Below are 20,941 nucleotides of genomic sequence, written 5' to 3'. Positions count from 1 at the left end.
GTACACTACCAGTAAGCCACTGTTGTGAATCTGCACTAAAGCCCCTGCAAGGCCAATGTCTCTGTCCTGAGATGATCCTTCAAAACTGACTGTGATCCACCATTGGGTAAGTTTTAAGCAGAATAGCACAAGTTTCATCCCTTTATATAGCACTCGCTTTGACATAAAGGATGCCCTTGCAACCATAGTGAGACAAAGAGAAACAAATTATATACGACTTGATACATCAGAGATATAATTCAAAATTTATAGTCCAGAAGTGAAGACATTGGTGATAACTCATCAACAGCCTTGAATGTAGAGGGTATGTTTACAATTCAAGTTCATACAGTGTGACTTTCACATGCTGCATTCAATACATTTATTACGGGTTAGGGCAGTATACGAGAGTAACATTGTCAGACTAAAGCTAACAGATATATACAACTTTTAGAGAGAGGTTGACCAAAAAAGGATGTTATTTACAATGTATGAACAGTGACTCTCATTTACAAGGAACTACAGGACTTTCACTACACGACATACTAGCTTTGGAGTTTCACACATTCACTCCTGATTAATAAAGGAAAAATGGCTGTGCGTAGTTTCCAGCTTAATAAGTCGGACGTCTTCAGAGATTCTATTTAAAACGAAAAGAGCAGTCATTAGCCAGTGTATGCCTTTCTGGTGTCAGTGAATCAATATATTCAGAGAAATTGCAGATCTCTTTCATTGTCCATTTGAATAAGAAAATCATTCCGAGAAAGTTATGTCAAAATTTTTAACATTATTAATTCTCCACAACTCAAATAAATTATAACTTGATTTAAATTCTTCACAATGTCAGATGTTCATTCAGGCATAAAGAGGAATTCTTACTCTTCTCTAAGTTGCACCTTTGGATATTTTATCTCTAACTAAGAGAGGGCAGGGAAAATAACTCCACAGAGGCCATAACCCATCATGCAGTTGCTCGTTATTTACATACATATAGTACTTGAAACTGGTTTGGCTTCATTAGAGCCAGATCTCAGAGTGAATAGAACCTTTGATACCCCTGTTTATATCTGTCAGCCAGGGCTCCCTGATTGGGGCTATTCATTAGATCCAATCAGGGAACTCATATTCTAAGAGGTCAACCTGGCTGACCTTGTCGTAATCACTCCAGCAGGGATGTCGTTTCAAATTGGCATCTAAAATTTCTCACCTCAGGAAGTGCCACATTTCCTCAATACTGCATCTGGAACACTGCCTGGGTTATGTGCTCCAGTCTTTGGAGCAAGAATTGAGCCCAAAAATCTTCTAAATAGTCATTTCACAAGCTGCTTTTTAAAACAAGTTTGGCCAAGCTCATTTGCAACTTTTTGTTTAAATATCAAACTCATGGTTGATCGAAGCTGGAGGGGAGTCTTTGACCTGGCCCACCTATTAGGGGACTGATGCAATCTGACTGGCTAGACATTTTGTAACCTGGTCAATTTCTTTCCACATTGGAAAAAAATCAATATGTAAATTTATCCGCAAGAAGTGGAACAGACCATCTAAATGTTTACACTTGCCTCGAAGAAAGATTAAAATGACCCTCCCATAATGTAGAAACAGCAATGGAACAGATGATAGGCTGACTAAACAAATGTTTAGTTAAATGAAGGGAAAGAAAGACAAATAATTTTACAATTTCGAAAAAAAGTCTTTGTAACTTAGTTCCTTCCCTACAGGATAGATTTGATTAGCTAAAGTAGGAATAGAAGATGATGGTGGGAGTGCTAATCAAGAATTCTGTGCTAATACTCTGAGGATGCGGGATCAAATCCCACCACAACAGCTGGTGGAAATTTAATTCAATTAACTAAATGCTCTGGAATTGGAAACATCTCAGTAATGGTCAACGTGAAATTGTCATTTGTCACAAAAGCTCTGGCTCGCTAACACCATTTAGGGAAGGAAATCTGCCATCCTTACCTGGTCTAGGCTACATGTGACTCCCGACCCACAGCTATACAGTTGGCTCTGAACTGGCCTCCCAAGTCACTCAGTTCAAAGGGCACTGAGATGGGTGACAACTGTTTGCCTTGTGTGGGATGCCCGTATCCCACGGAAGACTAAATGAAAAATCAAATTGATGGTGTCCAACTCTCTAAAAACAGGCCTGTGCTAATAGTCACAATAAAGCTCAGGAAAGTAATGCATTCGCTACAAATGTGTATTGGGATATAGTTGGAAATATGATGGTAAAACCTTTCATTTTAATTTTATAAAGTTTTGTTGAACACTGTCCATCCTGAATAATACTTGCTGATATAGGCCACTTGAGAAAAATACTGCATCACTTCTCAACCACCTTACAGCAAACTATCTATCGTTAGACTGGAGTAACTACAGTCCATTGTAGAGGAAACTGTACATCACATTAAGCACCCTAAAGCACGGCATTTAGAGAGAATACATCCAGTAATACAAGCCACACTATTGTGTCTGTGTCTGTGACTCATATTCCCTTTTAATGTAGCTCACAGCTCAGAGCATGAGGTTGACGAGTTTACTCTTTTATCCACAAAAAAAACTCTCTAAAGTCGCTTTGATAAAATATTGTTAGTTCCAGAGCATTGTGAGCAGAATTTTATTTCCAGATGTACCAGCACACAGATTGCAAACCCATTTCAATGAATGGAACTGTCCTCTTTTTAATTGATTCTCAGGATGTAGGTGTCACTGTCAAGGTCAGCACTTATTTTCCATCTTTAGTTGACTTCAGACAATATTAGCAGGGCTTCTTCCTGAACCACTATTTCAATACAACTGGCTGGCTTACTAAACATATTGGTACATTTAAATTAGACTGGGAATGGATGCTAGATTTCTTTTTCGAGAGGACATCAGTGAACAAATTGATTTATTAAGGCAATTTTCCGGATGATAAACCATATTTCGTGCTTGCATGAAGTTACAAAATAGATGGGCTCCTTTGCCATACTGTACTGTATGTAGCTGTATGAAACTGATGTTTAAATTGAGTGCAAAAGGGTTTATGAATGGTCACTAACCCACATTGTACTTGCTGAAAATTCTCCGAAACATGCACATGTAGCCTGGTGAGAGAATCTATACCTACCAAAGCTGGAAGCTGACTCAAAAACTCGTCAACCGTCACACTGTCATAATTCTCAACAAGCGGGGTGTTGTCTGAGAGATTAGCTGAGTTTAATTCTTCTTGGCTGTTGACAGATGATTAGAAAGAGTTGTTCACCATACTTAGAATAATAATGGCACCAGTAATTTTTTCCCATTGTCTGGATTTGTAACCATTATGTCTTGAAACTGAAATCCAGAAAAAATTGTAAACAAAATTCTGTTCTACTTCATTAAGAATCCCACCTCTGAAAAGCATTACTAAAGACATTGCTTGAAGTGGAACAAGTACACTTTAGCTGGGTTTCATGCACATATTTTGAGAACCAATTTGGCAGAAGGAGGATCACTTAGAGTTCAGGGAAGTTTCAAGAGAATGTTATCACATTTGGGTCAGTTAGCTCAGTGGGCTGGGGAGGTAGTCTACAATGCAGCATGATGCCAAGATTAGATTAAATTAGATTCCCTGCGGCATGGAAACAGGCCCTTCGGCTCAACAAGTCCACACCGCCCTTTGGAGCATCCCACCCAAACCTATCCCCCTATAACCCACACACCCCTGAACACTAAGTTAGCATGGCCAATCCACCTAGCCTGCACATCTTTGGACTGTGGGAGGAAATCGGAGCACCTGGAGGAAACCCACGCAGACACGGGGAGAATGCGCAAACTTCGCACAGACAGTTGCCCGAGGCTGGAATCGAACCTGCGTCCCTGGTGCTGTGAGAGTGCAGTGCTAACCACTGAGCCACCGTGCCGCCCAGATCTGGGTTCAATTCCCACAACAGCTGAGGTTGTTATGGAGCATGATTCTTCTCAAACTCTCCCCTCACCCAAGGCTTGGTGACGCTCAGGTTAAGCCACCAATAGTCACCAAAGGGGAGAATATTCTAACAGTACAATGGTGACTTTGCCTTTATTTATATTTTAATTTAAGGTAAAACAAAAAGGCTATGGAACCTTTTCTGAAGTATGCCCAACAACTGGCTGGGGTGAAATGTCTGTTAGTGATTATAGGGAGACTTAACAAAGTGTGGAGCTGGAAGAACACAGCAGGCCAAGCAGCATCTCAGGATCACAAAAGCTGATGTTTCAGGCCTAGAATCTTCATCAGAAAATGGGGAGGGGGAGAGGGTTCTGAAATAAATAGGGAGAAAGCGGGAGGCAGATCGAACTTGGATAGAGGAGAAAAGAAGTTACTCTCCTCCCCCACTTCTATCCATCTTTGATCCGCCTCTCCCTCTCTGTTTATTTCAGAACCTCCCCCTTTTCTGATGAAGAGTCTAGGCCTGAAACATCAGCTTTTGTGCTCCTAACATACTGCTTGGCCTGCTGTGTTCTTCCAGCTCCACAGTTTGCTATCTCGGATTCTCTGGCATCTGCAGTTACCATTATCTTGATAGGGAGACTTACGTTGTTTTATTGGAAAGGTGGTGTGAGGCATTCACACCTTGAGACAATGGCAGAAACAGCGCTGTTTACAGTAGTAAGATTTATAATCTCTAAACTCCATGGATGATATTGAGATTGTGATGTTGTAGATATTTATACTTTAACTTACTTTCATGATAAGAGATTTGGAATCTCAATGGTGGTGAATCTGCAATTCTACCTGGATTCATGTTACAATGGAGTTGAGCTGTGGAGTGGGGTGGATGGGTTCAGTTTCTGAAACATCCCTGAAAATAGCTCAGTCAAATTGTTAGGACTGAGAGTGAGAACAGATAAAGGCTGCTGGAGTCTCTATGGCTCATTATACGGAAGTACAGTTGATACCCACGCTAAGATTGAAAAGAGCAAATTACAAAGGATTTGGAACAAGGATGGAAGATTTTCCTGGCCTGTGCTAGAGGGAGAACCTCCTGGAAAAACAATCATAAAAGATTTGTTCTTGATTTAAAGAGGTACATGGCTAGGAAGTAAAAGGAAAGCAAGAAAAGTAGGCATTTCTGAGTTAAAGGTCCGTTTCTGTCTGAGTCTGGGAAAATTAAATTAAGGGCAGAGACATGTGTAGCTGCAAAGTGGATTCTCTTTTGTCTGTAGTAAAGGAGAAATTTTCTAATGTGTAGTTTATGGTATAAGTTGCCTACAACAATATTGTTTAGCTTATAGTGCTTTTAGCCTATTTGTTACAGTTAAAGATCGTAAAACTTGAAAAATTGTTTCTTACCCTTTACACTATTAACAGAAAGTTTGAATTTGTTTAAGGATGCTGGTCTTAACAGGAACATTAATAAAATAACACTGCCACTGGCAAACATGCATAAAACAACCAGAAAAAAGTATATTTTTATTTCCCATCTTTCACAAACTCAGGACATTCCAGAGTACTTCATAGCCAATTATTTAAGTTTAAAATGAAATTCTAATATAAGGAAAGGCATGTTTGCCAATTTCCAATATCACAAACTCACTAACAGCAATGATAATGAATATTAGTTGAAGGAGAAATATTGGTTAAGACACAGAGAAATCCCTTAATTATTTTCAGATAGAGTCAGTAGATTTTTTATGTCTACCTGGGGATATTAAAAGACAGAACCCCTAACCATGCGGCATCCCTTCAGTACTAAACTGAACCATGTCTTGCATGTTAAATTGAATACAAATGGTTTTGGATAGAGAGGATACATCTGGTTTTGTAAGGCCGTGTGATGCAACAACCAAGGAAGTGACAGAGCAGAGACTGTGTGCGAAAAAGGTGGAAAAATTGAACATGAAGCTGGATACACAGCATGGAGGACACACTCATATTGCGTTAGGTCTAGTAACTTTTTTTTGATTGTATCTCTATGCAATTTTTTAACTGTGCATACTCAAGATAGATTTGCATTGAAACACAATAGTACCACAATAAATCTGGTCTTACGGGCTCTTGAGGCACATTCTGGTGAGAATGATCTTGTCATTGGTGGGGATTTATTTAAAGTACCTTCTCTTGCCAGCCAGTAAACCATTGATGTATTTTTTCAATGCCATCTGTTTCCGGATCCGGCTGTAGTTGTCAGTGAAGACAGCATCAGAGTGACGTTTGACTGGATTCTGCTCATCCTGGGTACTGTTATCAGAAAGAAAGCATTTTCAGTCTAAGGTACTCAGGCCCAGCACACAGGACAGTCAATAAGATTCAATATACATATTCCCCCAACCCAGCAGTACATTACACATGAATAAGAGTCTCCCTTAGAATTCCTCTATTAAGTGATTGAAACCATGAATAAGTTCTGAATGAAAGGGAAATTGTGCTTCAGTTATATAGAGTATTCATAGAATCGCATCCAGAGTGCTGTGTCCTGTGCTAGTCACTGTACTTAAGGATGCTAGCACATTGAAAGCACCTCAGAGAAGGTTTACTAAACTAAGACCTAGAATGATTATGTTGCCTTTGGAGGAAAAGATAGACTGGCTACATTTGTATCCTCCGGAAAAGAGCCAGGTAACTTAATTGAAGCAGAAAAGATCCTGGGATAACTTAACTGGGTGGCTGTTGAAAGGAATTTGCTCTTGTCTGGTGGAACTAGGAGTCATAGTTTTTAAAAAGGGTGTTGCTCATCTAAGACAGGTGAGGAAACTATTTTTCCTGTGAGAAGATTGAGTGTTATTGCAATTCATTTCCATAAAAGAGCAATGGATGCAGAATCTTCAAATATTCTCAAGGCAGAGGTAGATAAATTCTTAATTGGCAAGGGGATGAAAGATTATCAATGATGTGCAGGAATACAGAGTTGAATTAAAACCAGATCAACCACGATCTTATGGAACAGCAAAGAAGGGTCAAAGGGCCAAGTGGCCTCCCTTGTTCTTTGTTCACATGGAATAACCTTTAGATTCAACTAAACATGAGAATTTGGAGAAATCTTCATCAATACAGTTGCCATAGTATGACAACTAGTCGCAGAGTTTTACATTACAGATAGAGACCATTCAGCCCACTCTAGGCTAGCTCTTTGGAAGCATTATCCAATTGCCCCACCCTTGCTTTATAACCCTGTGTCTTCTTTTTGTCTCCTTTTTGAAAGTTACTATGGAATCTGCTTCCATCATCTTCAGGCAGCACATGCTAAATCAGGACAACCAGCGACACATGAGAAAGAAATCTTGTTTTTCCAATGACCTTAAACTGGTATCCTTTGCTTATCAAACCCTCCATCAAACTGTTTCTTCACATCTAAGCTTTTGAAGACCTTCATAATTGTGAACAATTCAACTAACTTGCTCCCGAACATAGGTAGTAAAACACACATTGTGGATCAGGTCACTCAGCCTTCGAGCCTCCTCGACCATTCAGCTAGATCATTGCTGACCTGATTGTAAGCTCAAGTCCATATTCCCATTTACATCTGACAACTTTTCACCTCCTTGCTTAATGAGAATCTAACCATCTTAGCCTTACTAATCTGCAAGGATTTTGATTTTTAAACAGCGGCCCTTAGTTCTTGATTCTTGCTTAAGAGGACATGACCTCTCCACATCTACACTGTCAAGACCCCTCAGCATCTTATGTTTTAATTAACTTACATTGTTCTCTCAAAGTCAAGCCTAGGTTATGCACATTTTCCTTGTAAGATAACGCACTCATTATATATTATTACTATTAGTCTGGTAAACCTTCTCTGAATTGTTTCCAATGAATTTACATCATGCCTTACATAAAGTGGCCCCTACTGTACACCTTTCTATTCCCCTCACAATAAATAATAACAGTTAGCTTTCCTAATTATTTGCTGTACTGTCTGCAAATTGACATTTGTGTGATTCATTCGCTAAGACGCCTAGAACCCCTGCATGTCAGAACACTGCATTTTTCACTATTTAGAGAATATGTTTCTTTTTTATTGTTCCTGTTGAATTGGGCAATTTCACACTTCCCTCATTATACTCATCGGCCACATCTTTGTTCATTCATAACGCATCTTTTTGCAGTTGTGTTATGTCCTCTTCACAACTTACTTTCCAACTTATTATTATATCATTATCAGCTTTGGCAATCACACCTTCCATCCCTTCATCCAAGTTATTTGTATAATTTGTAAGCATTTAAAGTTCCATCCATCCCTGTGGCATTCTGCTTATTACATCTTACCAATCTGAAGAAGACCCATTTATGCCCACTCTCTATTTTTTGTTAAACAGCCTTTGTTTTCTTTCTCCAGTGTGTGCACTGCTCAGTCACCACCACATCATGAGTTGAGTTTACTTCTGTTTCTATGACCATTGATAATTTATTATCTGATATGTCTGAAGATTTCTCACCTCCCTATAATGGAAAATGCCATTTTCCTATTTGGTGCAACAGTTTTCAGATTCTCAGTTCTACTTGTAAAAATGTTGCTATTTGTATGTGCTCGTTACTGAGGAGTAATTAGTATCACTTTAAATCATCTATTTATTCAATAGATCTAGAAATGCAATGCATTCCCTAACTGAATGCTCCAGAGTACCATTTTAAGGGGGGCGGGGTGGGGGGCAAGTGATTGATGTTCATTCTTTTGTTTACATACTTTATAATTGTATATTTCAGTCACATTCATTTGCCGATTGTAACCCCAGAGTGTTCCATATGCTTCAACCTGCACCGTGTATGTCCCTGCCCTTCCTGGCCAGAATGCATTTCCCCTGCCCGCAACCTCAGCATTCACATACCTGACTCTCTTCCCCATCAGTGACTCCAGATACTTCCTGGCAGATAATTGGCCGAGCAGTTTGCTGTAGCCACTGGTGAAAAGTGCATCTGCGTGTCGTGTTGCTCTGGATGAATGGAAAGAACCACACAGTCAGTTTTAATAAAGATGACTTTTGGGAGATTTATGAAAAGAAATTGTTAATTTAAAAAAACATTGTACAGTTTGTGCGGAACTGTTGGATCAGTCTCTGAAAGGAAGGGTACTCTGGACTCTGCCCTCAGACATCAGCTAATCCTCATCTTCAATTTCTGTTTAGTGACATTTATAAACCATTCACACCCGCACCAGCAAGCTGCCTTAATCAGTATTACGTGAATGAGGAGTCATGTGATCGGTGGTAATAGGAAGAAGAGATCGTCTTCGGCGAAAAAGTTCAGCAGGTTGGGTCTGTATTCCTTGGATATTAGAAGAAAGAAAAGTGATATTATTCGAGAAGAAGAGATTCTGAGAGGGGTTTGCTGGGAGAGAGAATCTTCCTCCTCCTGGTAGAATGCAGAACTGGGGGAAAAGTTTAAAATTAAAACGTGTTCAATTTAAGACAGAAATGAGGTGGCAATTCTCCACTCATTTGCACGTCTTGGGAATTCTCTTGGTATGGACATTAGAGGCTAAGCCATTGAATATATTCAGGGTGGAACTAAAGTTTTTTTAATGGACAAAGAGTGAAGTGTTACTCGGTTGAGGAGGGAAAATAAGACGCGTATTCAGGCCACAACCTGATCAACCATGAATTTTGAACGGTAGAACAGGTTCCAGGAGGGTGACTGACCCACTCCTGATCGTGTTTCCTAAGTGTTAACGTAGATCATTATACTAGGCCCATTTGTGCGCAGTTTTGAATTGTTATTTGTTTTAAATACGAGATTGGCAATATAGTACTCTCACCTTGGAATGCTTGCAGACAACTGGTAATAGAGTTTATCACTGTCTGACAATGGGCTTTGGTAAATGTCACTATCACCTTTCACTGGTGGTTGTGACTGATCCTCCCTGGACTGACCATCGAACCCAGCAGCATTTCCCAGCCTGAAGGTTAGAGGTAAATAAAATCAGTCCAACTCTAGCATTGGCCTGGCTGTAAATAACACGAGGCTGGCTCACAAATAATGTGTTAGTGTAACCTGAGATAACAAGGTGTAGAGCTGGATGAACACAGCAAGCCAAGCAGCATCAGAGGAACAAGAAGACTGACGTTTTGGGCCGAGAGCCTTCTCCTGCAGTTCCTACTATTTCTGTTAGTGTAACCTAATGGCCACAGCACTGACAAACAGCGTAGACAGAGCCATACATGACAATGAACTGAACTGCATCAGAATAACAGAAGCCAACCATATAAGAAAGGGTTTCAGAGATAGTAGGAACTACAGATGAGCACAGCAGGCCAAGCAGCATCAGAGGAGCAGGAAAGATGACGTTTCCAGCCCAGACCCTCCTCCAAAAATGAAGAACGGTCTAGGCCCAAAACGTTAGCTTTCCTGCTCCTCTGATGCTGCTTGGCCTGCTGTGTTCCTCCAGCTCTACACCTTGTTGTCTCTGTATAAAATGGGTGATCGGTACGCAATTTGAGGCAGAAGTGATGATGTTACAATCTGCAGACATTTGGTTTCCGCATCTATGAACTTTTCCCCGGACATACCGATTAAAGCCAATCTTGAATTATCCTATAATGTCTCAACACAGGATCACATCAGTTTTCTGGGCAGACTGAAGAAAGGCATTAGCAATAATCACAGAGAAAATCTCAATCGAAAGAACGCCCTTCTTTTCACCGGTTATCAGCATTGTGTCCGGCTTGTTCCAGGAGTAACATTACAAAGACGTTGAGGTCTAAGATAATCCTCTAGAAAGAGTTGGGAGGGAACCTCAGATTCACACTCCCTGTTCAATCTGCGGAGTGTAATGTTCAGGTTTATATAGTTGTTTTTTTAACCATTGAGAGCCCATAAATAAGTCATTCATTCCAACATTGACCGCATCATCTTCATCATCCCAGTGACTCTTCCCCACTCCCCTTCGAATGTGGCAACTTCATTTATGAGCATTATCCCCGCAGTTAATGTGATGGATTCAAATCAGCCCAAATTCAATGAAATACCTGGAAGTTGTGATCATCAGCTGTACCCTCCCCCCACCCCCGCTTCTCCCCCGTTCGTGTTTTCATAGCAAAGCTCTGGGCGCGAGGCTGAATTGTCAAGCCCCTCAAGTATGTGCATTTCGACGCCACTATCCTGCAACGTACAATCGAGATTGCGGATGGACCCATCTCCCTTCATCCCCAGATGCAATGACTGTAAGAAATAGCAACAGCAGTACGCCGTTTGGTGCCTCCAGTCTGCTCCACCGTTCACAGGGTCATAGCTGATTCCACATTCCTCACTTCCTGCTCTTTTCCCATAACCCTTGGCTCCCCAACTGAACAAAAACCTAAACAATAAAACCAAAAGAACTGCGGAACCTGTGATTCAGGATTGGAAACGAAGTTGCTGGAAAAGCTCAGCAGGTCTGGCAGCATCTATGGAGGGAAAAAAAGAGTTAACATTTCGGGTCTGCTGACACTCAGAACTGTCCTGAGAATCTATCTCAGCGTAAAATATACATAAGGACCTACGCCACACAGCTCTCCGAACAGCTCAATGCTCTATTTTCAAGTCGGTCGTGTGAAATAACTGAAATTGCAGCATGATTGCCCACAATTGTTCAGGACTCTTCATGTAAAGAAAATCACTGAGGGCATTTCACACGGAAACGAGTGCCTTTGGAGGCGGGGGGAGAAAGCGGGCAGCGAACTTACCTCAGGTGGGAGTAGGTTCCAAGCGCCGGGAACCCCGATGTGCGGGAGCCGAACACATTCAGAAGAGCGAAAAGCGTCAGGACGTGGGAGCTGAGCCGAATCACCATTGCGTCGGATCCTGAAATCCAACATAGGAAGGCGTTACCTCAATAAAGCTATTCGAAGAGGTCTCTCACTCCACTGAATGGTTTCGGACCTGGGTCGTAGCTGAAAATTTAGGGATGTCTTTGGGAGTGGTACGGGAAGTCAAAGTTCGCCGTATAACCTTTCTTGGAAATAAGTCTATATCAGCAGCAAAGCTCGAGACATACTACTCGAAATTCTAATCTATTATCTCAAACCCAATTCTCTCATTCTCTTTCTCTCTTTTACACACACACACGCACACGCACACACGCGCGTAATAACTATCAGTTTGTTTGGAAATACATGGGAGAGTACATTGTTCAAGATTGTTCCGTTTTTGCACCTTCCAGAAACAGATTTAGCGATCAAAAGCCAGTTGAAACACTTACTATTACGTTGTTGCTTCAGATTGTAGCTGTGTGTTTAGCCGCTGTCCTTGGTGCTGAGTTAGAGAATGAGAAACTGAAGAACAAAGATCGCTCAGTTCTGTCCGCGGCTATTTCTGAGTTCTTCCTGACCCTCTAACAGTCTTCTTGGTTGTTTCTGTCTCTTTCTCTCAGCGAAGTCGAGATCCCCTAGTTCTCTTCAAGTCCCAGGACTGGAACTCTGATATCCAACACGCGGAAACTTGCTGGTTTTATACGACAGACCAAGTAACTGTCCACATAGAGCAGTCACGTTCCAGTTCCAAGAAAAAAAGACCTAAATGCATACACAAGGACGTCATCGGCATTCCCTGTGGAATGGGAACGCGTAGTCAGAGCCGGTTTAATAATTTATCGAAGGAGGTGCTTGTAATGTGTGATCATCTCCAGAGCAAGGTCTCACTACTGCTTCCTCGCCCGCTGATTGGAATGATCATTATAAAATTCCAAACTTTTCTCGGCTTATGTCCCTCCATGTAAAAATGTCCATGTTTGAACCGTCCCCAGGACCTTATCTCATAGAATCTTACAACACGGAGGGAGAACTCACAATGCCACTCTGTAAAAACTATCCCAATCTCACAAGTTTCGCCCCTTCAACTATTGATTCAGTTTTTTTTTTCGGATTTGTTTCCATAACATGTTTGGGTTGTGTATTCGCGATCACACCTCACTCTCGCCATAAAATATTCATGTCTCTTTTGGCTGTTTTGCCAAATATCTTGGAAATTTACGCCTTGTAGTCACTGACCCGCTGGTCACAGTATCTCCTCAAACACTCTTCAGTTTACAATCCGTCTACTAAATCTCCCCCTAACCTGGGATGGAAGAGGAACAACCTCAGTCTTTCCACGTAGTGTTAAAATCCAACTGCTTCCATAAATCTATTTAGATATGGACGGATTGTCTGTACAACTACTGAGTATAATTACAGCTAAAAACACCCAAGCACAATAATTCAAGCAACGGATCATGGCCTGGACTGTGGAATTTGTGCAAATTTAGATTTCATACTTAATGTTATTTCTTCTCCTTCCCCAACTGCTGTGGCGTTGGATGCAGAATACATGCAGAAGCTTATATATGTCTGTCTCAAATCTGGTGGAATGTGATATTAGGAATTTTGTCAGCGACGAAATTACCAATCAAAAGGTTACTTTTTTGTGACAAAGTAAGGCAAAGGGAAAATGCATCCCGATTGAAAACTGTCTTGGTATAATAGTTTTTTTTTGTTCAACTGCGTGCTCAATCAATGCTCTGAATGTATTAAGTGACAGTTTAGCAAGGGCTGGTCGATATCTTGGGTGGGTTAGCAAATGCAGTCTCTTGGAGGGTTCACTAAGTTTATGTATTGAATAATGGAGACGGGGACTGCAGCAGAATCTAATCGAAGAATTCAAAGATTTTACATCCAAAACAATTAATGGTTGGTTGACAGTCAGAGGCTTTCTGGCGCAATGGTAGTGTATCCACCTCTAAACCTACGATTCTCCGTCGTTCAAGTCGTTTCTGTTCCAGAGGAAAAATACAATACGTTGGTTGAGGAAAACATCGATTGCAGTTGTCGTAGAAGCGAGAGTCTCGAATCATTTTTGTGTCACAACTGAGCCCAGGGCTGAGGTGGTGGTAGAAGGCAGAAACCATTAGGAAACATGGAACAACGACGAAGTTAAACGGCTGGGGTAGCACATCATTACGGGAGACATGCACGAAATTTCGTCTGATGACTGACACAGAGGAGGCAAATTTACGATTTATTTAATCAAGAAATTCAAGAAAAATTTCATGTAGAATCATTCATATCCAGAAACGAATTGTTGACTGGAACATAATGGATGAGTCCAGATGAATTGAATGTTCAATAACAATTCTTACGATACGTTTTGAAAATTAATGGAATATCTCCTAGATGATCTCGTGGTAGGAAACGTTAGGTAACCGAAAGTAAGTTGTCACTTTAACTCAACTAACATGCTCATTTCATTAATCAATGGATGCCTGACTGAAAATTGCAAGCTATTATCGAACAAAGGTTTAGTTGAGATGGGGGTACTTGGGCATTTAAAAAAAACCTGTCCTCGGAGCACGTGAAATCTGAACCCGGGGCTTTCGGTCCTGGGGTTGGAACACTGGGTCCAGGGGTTGTGGGCGGCACAGTGGCTCAGCGGTTAGCACTGCAGCCTCACAGCGCCAGGGGCCCTGGTTCGATTCCAGCCTCGGGCGACTGTCTGTGTGGAGTTTGCACATTCTCCCCGTGTCTGCGTGGGTTTCCTCTGGGTGCTCCGATTTCCTCCCACAGTCCAAAGATGTGCAGGCTAGGTGGATTGGCCATGCTAAATTGCCTGTAGTGTTCAGGGGTGTGTGGGTTATAGGGGGATGGGTCTGGGTGGGATGTTCCAAGGGGCGGTGTGGAATTGTTGGGCCGAAGGGCATGTTTCCACACTGTAGGGAATCTAAACTAATCTACCATTGCATCACCAGGGACACCTAGGTATGATTATGAAGTGGGATTCTAATGAGGAATTCTATTAAGACAGTTCACTCGATTCAATATAGGAAAATGGCTGGTCACCTGGATCCTACTTCAAATTCAGACCACCTTGACTGGGTTTTCCTTGTAGAAATTTAATTGGCAACATGGCTGATTACTTGCGGTGGTAGTAGTTTTTTTTAAATGAAGTCATGGTGATTTGATGGCGAGAAAGCAGCTCTGTTGTGCGTGACAGATCTTCTGGGTACTTAAAAAAAAACCTAGATTGTGTTTACATCTGGACCAAGTGACCCGGGTTCACGTTCGTCCCCTCTAGAGGTGGGACATCTCTGAATAGGCGCATTAGGAAAATATCTGTTTTGTGTTAACAGCTACATGGTAGAGTGCTAGCGTACCTACCTCTGGTCCTGAAATCTTAGGTTCAAGACCCATCTGCTCCAGAGACGTGCCATTACCCATCTGAACAGGGTGCTTCAAAACATGTACTTAGGTCATGTTGTGGCTCTCCTTCAATAGCTTAACTGATAGAGTGGAGTACTACTGCATGCAGCAAAAATAAAATTGTGTTGATGAGGGCTCCCTTGGCAGAGTGATAGTGTCCCTATCTCTGAGCCAGAAGGCTCAAATTCGAGTCCCATCAGCTCCAAATGTGCAATGACATCTGTGTGACAGGTGGGTTAGGAAACATCTAGATTGTGTTGGGCCCTTGCGGTGTAGTGGTAATTTCCCCGCCTTTGAGCTATAAAGCATGGACTCATGTTTGATCCGCTCCAGAGGTGTGTAATATTATCAATGCTCAAGTCAAAATGAAAACATCTCCAAAGATCACTTCGTCGCAAGTTGACAAGAGCTAAGGCCACCTAGAGGTTAAAGCTAATAATCGTGATCCAAACACAGCGAATGTTTTCAATGGGAAACGTGTGGCTGATTAATGAATTGACATGCACGAAATCTTCCTGTTCTCTTGTCGACATCTTCGCCCCCCAGTCGTACACAAAAGATACGTTTTGAACAATGTTTCTTTTATGTTGAACCTAACAACCAAACACAATGAGGGAACTTATCGTTTGTTCTCTGATTTCTAAGAGCATTCGTTTAAAATAAAACTTCCGATTTTGTTATGGAGTGCAGGACAATTATTCTTGCGTTAATATTATTGTTTGAGTCACCCAGTTGAAACTGAGTTCAATATATCATCCAACGGAAATTTAAGTGTATACTCATGAGCTGCATTGAAAGCTGATTAAATAATATATATTTGAATCATGTATCGTTAATTTAATGCTGCCCTCATTCAGAGTTCACTTGGCGTATTTGGAACCGAACGCAATTAAGTGATTTTTTCTTTCTGTAATATTTTAGTATTTGACGGTGATGACGTTGAAGTGAAGATGTCCAGATTTGTGTCATGCGGGAGTTTTAACAAATTGTTTTACGTTTTCATGTTCTAATGAACGTTGCTGTATGTTGCATTAATTCAACTTGTTCTGGACCATTTTGAAACTAAGTTGATAATATTTGGTTCTGATTAACCAAAGACTGTTGGACACCAGGGACTGAGTCACATCCTAATCAAATTCAGGCAACTGAAATATCTTTTAAGAACCATTTGAAAGTGAGAATCTCAACAAATTAAGTCTTTAGGTATACCTGGAATAATTTAAATGAAAAAATAATTTTTAGAATAGATGTGTCAAACAATTGTTGCCTATTCCTAGTTAATCCTTAAAGACTTTTATCTTGAAGCCTCACAGTCCTGAAATTGCATTGCTCTCAAAGTGTTATTGGGTGAAAGTTTTCGACCCCTCTGCTGTGGAGATAATCTAACCTGATAAGACTTCATTGAATATTAGGAAATCCATTTATCCATTTTCTGATCATTGCCTTGTGTAAGGTTATTGCTGATTGCAATTTAAGCGGTTTATGTAGTGAATTATTGTCACCTGGATTTGAGTTCCAGATGGAGTATAATTGAAGATTTTTAATCAGTAAGCGAAGTTGTGGAGATATGCTGGAAAGTGGAGATGAGGATTATCAGATCAGACATGACTTCATTGAATGACAGAGCAGACCCAATGGGCCAAATGGCCTACTTCTGCTCCTCGATCTTAATCAGTTTGGATGCCCTTTATATAGAACAATTGAACTACAGTCATAGCACAGAAAGATAAACATTTGTAATAAAGACAACAGACTTGAAGTATATTTCCAGTATGTATTTATTTCAGATTTCCAGGAATTTGCTGTATTTTGCTTTCAAAGGTTGGAGATGAATAATCTTGAATCAATAGCCTCTTAAATGAAGCACTGTATCAAGGATTTTGGAAGTTAAGAAATGTCTTCCTTCAGAATACAACAAGCTGATGATAATTGATATATCACTCTAAATCTGGTTTTGACTCTACTTGAGAGTTCAGGATCAATCTTGCAATTAGAAATACCTGGTAATTAAATGGGTGTTTTGTCTGACATAGAAGTCTATTGGATTTAACAAGATAATTGAATTTTTTCAGTAAAGCATCAGTTTGGATGAGAACTCAATTTTCTCCTCTGCTGCCTCCCACCCTCTATTACCACCACGAAATATAAGCTTATCCATGCTTTTGATAGAACTTGAATAATCCTCATTCAACCAGTTTGAGATGGGACATCTTTAAGAGCTCATCAATCAGGGTATGACAATGTGTATAAAAGCATACAGGTTTGCACTGAATCCCTAAATGACTGCTATAGGCAGCCAGAATTCATCCCTTTGTTTAAATGCCCTGCTCCTGGAGATAAGAAATGTAATATAGCTATTAGTGGTTTGTGTCCTTTCCCACATTGTGACAATGGCTATGTTTTGTGTGGAGTGAAGAGCATTGGGATATCTTGAGGTCATCAAAGACACAATACAATGAAAGTGCCTTCCTAATTTGCTCGTTGCAATAAAGATAAAGACAGCAATATTTTTGTCTCAACCCTTTTTTAAACATGTCAGCATCATTTCAATGGCAGCACTCTCGCGTCCAATAGCTGAAGTTTTTGATCGTTTAAGTTCCAATCCAGATTTGAGCCTGTAATCTTGCTGGTCATGCCAATGCAACACAGAAAAGTTACAGCACTGAAAGAGATATCATCTGCCTAACCAATACCTTGAAATGGACCTAGTGAATCCTACTCATTGAAAGTAAAATTTGATCATGATTGAGATCATGTCAGGGAAACGCAGCATAAAGCAATGAGACTTAAGTCATGCTTGAAATCACAATTACACGATCATGTTACATTTTCACATCTGCTTGAATACGTTAATAGCCAGAGAAACAGCAATATACCCTTTATTACAATCACATGCACTAATTCACCATAGCACTCAACTTGGCATAATCTCAGAGAAAAGACCATCCATTTAAGACAGAGATGAGGAGAAATTTCTTCTCTGAGGGTAGTGAATCTGTGGAATCCTTTCTGCAGAGGGTTGTTGAGGCCTGGCCTCTAAACATGCTCATGGCTGAGATAGATTTTGAATCAGTAAGAGAATCAAGAGTGTTAACAAGAAGGCAGTCACAGTGTTAGCTCTGTTATTGAATATAGAATTACAGAATCATAGAATGGTTACAGTGCAGAATGAAGCCATTCAGCTCATTGATAGTACTGGCTCTCTGCAGGAGCCTCGTGTCAACACCAACTCAACCTTTCTCATAGACCTTAAAATTCATCTGCTTTAGACAATAATCAAATTCTTTGACTGCCATGATTTTATTGTCACCATAGTTTAAGGTAGTATGTTTCAAAATACCAAACACTGGCTGTTTTTTTTAAATCTTTGTCATGTTTTCACAGATCCTTTAATCAATCATCTTAAATTTGTATCACTTTGTTCTTCATCTTTCCAATAATGTAGTTTCTCCTTATCTACTCTGTAGAGACTCCTCATGATTTTTTACAGCTCCATAGAAACTCTACCCAGTCTTAATTTCTCCACAAATTCTATTACCACTTCCCCTGCTTCTGCAGTCCATCCTCAACCCTGGAACCATTCACCTTAATCTTTTTTGCACTCTTTCCAATATGTTCATTTTTTTTCTTAAATGTGGACCTAAAACATGACACTACTTCAACTGAGGACAAATTGCTCCTTGTTTCATAAAGGGTCACTATAACTGGGAGAGTTGGTTGGTCATTTGGCTGGGTGGCTGGTTTATAGAGCAGAGTGATGCCAGCAGTGTAGGTTCAATTCCTGAACTGATAGACGTTTCAATGAAGGGCTCTCCTTCTCAACCTTACACTCTCATCTGAGGCATGTTCACCCTCCAGGTTAAATCACTACCAGTTGGTAGTCTCAAATGCGAAATCAGCCCTATGGTTGAATAGGACTATGATAATGTTATTTGTATTAAACCTTCTTTGGTATTGTAATCTATACCCCTATTTATATAAGTTAGAAATCCCATGACACCTGGTTATAGTCCAAGAGGTTTTTTTTTTGAAAACACAAGCTTTCAGACCCTTGGTCCTTCTTCAATTGTTAGTGAGAGAGGTAGCATCAGACACAGAATTTGTAAGTAAAACATCAAATGACCCCTTAATCAATTAAAATCTTCCAACTGTTTAAAGGTTTAATAGCATTTGAGGTTTGTTCAATATATCCTCATCAGTGGTATGACCCTTTGCTGTTTTACTTATAAATTCTCTGTCTGATACTACCTTTCTGACTAACATTTGAAGAAGGACTAAAGCTCCGAAAGCTTGTGTATTCAAAAAACCTCTTGGACTATAACCTGGTGTTGTGTGATTTCTGCTGTTCTTCACCACAGTCCAAAACCAGCCCCTCCACATCATAGATAATGGGAACTGCAGATGCTGGAGAATTCCAAGATAATAAAATGTGAGAGATAATGGGAACTGCAGATGCTGGAGATTCCAAGATAATAAAATGTGAGGCTGGATGAACACAGCAGGCCAAGCAGCATCTCAGGAGCACAAAAGCTGACGTTTCGGGCCTAGACCCTTCATCAGAGAGTCAAACTGGCAGATTTACTATATTTGGTTCTCTAGAATGCATTCGATAAGATGTCACAAAGTCTCTGATGAAGGGTCTAGGCCCGAAACGTCAGCTTTTGTGCTCCTGAGATGCTGCTTGGCCTGCTGTGTTCATCCAGCCTCACATTTTATTATAATAAAATGTGAGGCTGGATGAACACAGCAGGCCAAGCAGCATCAGCCCCTCCACATCATGACTACTTATATAGTCCATGACTCCACTGCATTCATTTAAACACATTCCCAACACTCAACCTATCTATGTTCATTCATAGTGTCTTTATGTCTTGTTTATAACTTACTTTCCGACCTGTCTTTTGTAAAGTCAACAATTTAGCAATCATACCTTCCATCCTTCACCTAAGCCATTTATATCAATTATCAAGTTATGTCCCAGCACTGATCCCCGTGGTAATTTTTTTCTTAATTCATTAATGGGATGAGGATGTTGCTGGCTAGGTAGCATTTATTGTCCTTCCCTAATTGCCCAGAGGGAGATTCAGAGTCAACTGCATTCCTCTAGATCTGGAGTCACATGTAGGCCAGACCAGGTAAGGATTCCCTAAAGGGCAATAGCGAACCAGGTAGGTTTTTCCAGACAATTGACAATGGACTCATGGTCATCTTTAGAATCTTAATCCCTGATATTTTATTGAATTCAAATTCCACCATCTGCCATGGCTGGATCTGAACCCAGGTCCCCAGAAATGTTATTCAGGTTTTTGGATTAACAGTCTAGCAATAATACCACTGGGCCACTTATGATATCTTGCAAGTCAGAAAATGACTTATTTTAGGCTTTATATTACCTAGTTAATCTTTTGTCCATATCTATATACTTGCTGGATGCTAAGAGGTTTAATTTTCACAGACTTTGTGACATCTTATCGAATGCATTCTAGAGAACCAAATATAGTAAATCTGCCAGTTTGACTTTATCTGCAGCATGTTGTATTGTCGCAAAACTTCAGTAAATTGAAAAGGAAATCATGTTTAATCATGAACAAAAACAGAAGGCTCTGGAAAGCTCAGCATTTGAGGGAAAAAAAATCAAAGTTAACGTTTTGGGTCCAGTAACTCATACTAATGGTAGCTGGGAAACATTGGCTCATATACAGAAGCTAGGGAGGGAAGGAGGTAGGAAGTAAACGATGGGTGGGGATAGAGCCCAAAGAGAGGGAAGAACAGTTAGTTTGACAAAGGAGTGATGACAATTTGGTTAGGAGTGTGAATAGCTGTTAATGGAGACTGTTAGTGACGAACAGTAGATAGTCTGCCATTACACATTATG

General features: G+C 40.4%; 1 protein-coding gene across 2 annotated transcripts; it reads right to left on the bottom strand.

Annotated features, from left to right (window-relative positions):
* Window positions 1–226: 226 nt before the first annotated feature.
* vip (vasoactive intestinal peptide) lies at window positions 227–12,444 on the bottom strand. Of its 2 annotated transcripts, XM_048536426.2 has the most exons (7): window positions 12,099–12,441; window positions 11,584–11,701; window positions 9,678–9,818; window positions 8,752–8,856; window positions 6,041–6,166; window positions 3,092–3,194; window positions 227–619 (listed from the first exon to the last, which is right to left on the bottom strand). In XM_048536426.2, exons 2-7 carry the CDS (start codon window positions 11,688–11,690, stop codon window positions 611–613), a joined length of 591 nt encoding a protein of 196 aa, XP_048392383.1. In that variant the 5' UTR covers window positions 11,691–11,701; window positions 12,099–12,441; the 3' UTR covers window positions 227–610. The 2 variants fall into 2 exon arrangements, with proteins under 2 accessions (XP_048392383.1, XP_048392384.1); XM_048536427.2 differs by lacking the exon at window positions 9,678–9,818 and having other exon boundaries at window positions 12,099–12,444.
* Window positions 12,445–20,941: the final 8,497 nt, after the last annotated feature.

Source organism: Stegostoma tigrinum, chromosome 9, assembly GCF_030684315.1.
Source record: "Stegostoma tigrinum isolate sSteTig4 chromosome 9, sSteTig4.hap1, whole genome shotgun sequence".
Taxonomy (NCBI): domain Eukaryota; kingdom Metazoa; phylum Chordata; class Chondrichthyes; order Orectolobiformes; family Stegostomatidae; genus Stegostoma; species Stegostoma tigrinum.
This window is presented reverse-complemented; position numbering and strand designations above follow the sequence as displayed.